We start from the raw sequence: 3,150 nt of genomic DNA, 5'->3' as shown, positions 1-3,150 counted from the left end.
GGGCACTTTTTAATGTTTTGTTCTTCTTCTTTTTTGGAATTCGTTATTATCTATCTAACAGAAATAATATCTAGTTATTCTGATAAATGTATGTTATTGATTATGTTAAAAATGAAAACTTACTAGTTAATCGGATACTTTAACGCGATAACTATATCGTTAACTGTATGCAGAAACATGCCACCATGCAAGTGTTCATCCGTGCTGTTCTACAGAAATTAGAAACTTCGACAGGAGCGATAGCGACAATAGAATGTTTCTAATTTCTGTAGAACAGCTACGGATGAATAGTAACATACTTAGTGTCAAGCTTAATTTGGCTTCATTAATTATATTCACTTTATTACGTCACGACTTTTTCAACAACGCAGTTCTATGAAGCACTATGAAAAACTGAAGGCGAATATGAATGGAATTTGAAATAGAATTGACGTCTGTTTCTTCTATAATTTAAAGATATATATCGTTTCCATTGGATGACCATTAAAGCTGGACACTAAAAAGCATTTGTCAATTCACGTCAATCGTCAGGAAAATGTCCAACTAACCGGCATATAATTATTTAAAAAAACTCAAAGTACATATATTGTAATAAATTTCAATTTTTTTTTTTTTTAAAAATAGACAGATAAAACGTGAGGGATAAGTTAAAGGCAAAATGAGACTTTTTTATGGTGAATAAAACATGTGTAAAAAATCCGAATCGATTTTAAGAATTGTCTCAGTTGGAGAATATAAGTGGAAGCCGTGACAGATAACCCACAATATTTTGTTTTGAAGTTCAAATCCTTTACAACAGCAAACCTAGAGTCATGCAAGTTTTCTTTAAAATTTTGAAAATTTATTAAAGAAAGCAATCTACAAAAGTAATATTCCAATTTTCAATTCACGTCAATTACCAAATTAAAGTCAAAACATGCAGACAAAAATGCCTTTACTTCGTGTGTCACTACTAGAGATAGTGTCTATGTAGGTAAATATAAAATAATTCAATATATAAAGCCCATGAAATTAATAAAAAAGGTAAATTTAACTAAGATACTAAGCTTTGAAGGCGAAATACACAATTTCTGAATATACGCTTTTAATATGCTGCAATAAATAAAATTAAAATATGTTTTAGATTAATTGATAATTATATAAACTTTGCTATAGATTAATTCTAAATTTGATTTAAAAATTTGACAGCATTTCCAGTCCCACACGAAAAATAAAATAAAAAGTGGACAAGAAACGAATAATTGCATTTGGTTCCCTTCCTCTGTTTTCTTGTTCGTAACATGGTAACCAAAGTAAACAAACTGATTGACAAACTACCATTTCGTGTCAAGCTTGGCTACAGTGCGGTTATGGCAAACATCATAGGATTCGTAGGCATTGGGGTATCTGGAGTGGCCCTTCTTTTTGCTATTATAGCATTGGCGGCCGACAAATGGGAAACATCCGAGGTCACAATTTTAACAACCACTATTGAAACTAAGATCGGTTTGTGGAAAATATGCACCGAAGGTTCTGGATCAGAGAGCTGTACCAATATTGCTGATTTTTCTTCAGGTTAAACAATTACTTTATTCTTTTTATTTTATGATTCTTTTTCTTATTTCACTATTGCTTAAATTCATTGGTATTTCTTTAAACTTTGCACGATCTTACTAGAATAATTATAATTCAATAAACATTTTAAGTTAGAAGAACAAGGTCGACGATTTTTGTTTTGATAAGTCTGCGCTGGACTTTGAATCTCTTGCTTATTTTAGGTCGTTCTATTTTTAATCAATATAATATATCAATCATTCCTTTGAAGTACCTGATTTTACTTTTTTTGTACTTAATTGTAATATATAAAGTGGTCGAATTTTTTCTAAACATTAAAGGTTAGAGAACATATTTATTCAATGACTGTAAAGGGAGTCATTTACAGTGCAACCACTCACACAACAGCCATCAACCGGAATGTCCAAAATCGGCTAGCTGTTGCCCGGAGAGTTTGTGTCACGGGTAAAACTTTGATTAAGTTTTACTATTATTTTGTTATGTGGGGTGTAGATTCTAGAGACAGGGTCGAAAATCGGGGGTTTTTGTCCCCCGGCGATGGGTATGGCATCTATGTGTGTAGAGACATAACAAACTTGGAATGCAGGACCCTTTTAAGCGATTATCATCTGTATTTATAGGTTTTCATTTTAACTTGACAACGTAAAAAGGCATAATATCTCTTTGTGGTATTTACAGTCACAGACGAGCAAAAAAATTCTGCCAATGCATGCAAGGCAATGATATTTTTGGCTATATTCGGAATAACAGGAGCTATTGTGTGTGCAGTGCTTGTGATGTTTGTAATGAAGGATCAACAGATGCTACTCTTTGCAGCTGGAGGCTTGAATTTCGCGTCCGGTAAGTATATGAATATGTTAACGTAAACATTGATATATGATATGTTAAAGAATAAAAGTTGAAGCCGTATTGCATAGAACGAGTTCTTGTTAAAACGAGTCATTTCTGGTTGTTTGTGAAGTGCTTACACGTATGCAGTTATTCTTACATGTACATTGAATTATATATGTATTGGTCAATACAGAATTACTTCTCACTATCATACACAAGTTTTGTTATTAAATTGTTCCAAATTAATATCAAAATTCACATAATTGTGAATCTAAATATTGTTTGTTTTTCAGGATTTTTCTTGATGATTGCTATGGCAGTGTATGCTGATAAAATCAAATCAAGCGGATCAGATTATGATTACGGGTTTGCCCTGGACATAATTGCTTGGCTAGCGGCATGGGCAGCAGGTGGAATTCTCATCGCCTCAAAGTTTTTGAATAAAGAGTAATAATAAAAAACAATAAACGACAAATGTTAGAGTATTAAAAATCATCAACTCTTCTCAACAAATAGAATAACAAATCTAGAGTTTTTATATAATTATATGTACATGTATATTAGCATCAAACCTTTTTATTATTATTTTCATTTCATGTAGAAAGTGTTATCAATTATAATAAACATCGTCATATTAGTTGTAGCTTGTTCTATATTATGACTTGTCATTCATTTAAAATGTTTGAAATTTGATATCTTAATTTGTATGGCGTATAACATTTTAGATTAATAAAATTATTCCATTCAAACTTGCGTAGCGACTAA

General features: G+C 31.4%; 1 protein-coding gene across 1 annotated transcript; it reads left to right on the top strand.

Moving 5' to 3' along the window:
• Positions 1 to 1,265: 1,265 nt before the first annotated feature.
• Positions 1,266 to 2,947, top strand: LOC132751346 (uncharacterized). The gene is made up of 3 exons (XM_060741506.1): positions 1,266 to 1,554; positions 2,233 to 2,394; positions 2,679 to 2,947. The coding sequence occupies exons 1-3, from the start codon at positions 1,281 to 1,283 to the stop codon at positions 2,834 to 2,836; spliced, it is 594 nt and encodes a 197-aa protein (XP_060597489.1). The 5' UTR covers positions 1,266 to 1,280; the 3' UTR covers positions 2,837 to 2,947.
• Positions 2,948 to 3,150: the final 203 nt, after the last annotated feature.

This window comes from Ruditapes philippinarum, unplaced genomic scaffold, assembly GCF_026571515.1.
Source record: "Ruditapes philippinarum isolate M1 unplaced genomic scaffold, ASM2657151v2 ctg468_1_1_1_1, whole genome shotgun sequence".
NCBI classification, from domain to species: domain Eukaryota; kingdom Metazoa; phylum Mollusca; class Bivalvia; order Venerida; family Veneridae; genus Ruditapes; species Ruditapes philippinarum.
Note: the sequence above shows the minus strand (reverse complement) of the source record. Positions and strands in the feature narration are given on the sequence as shown.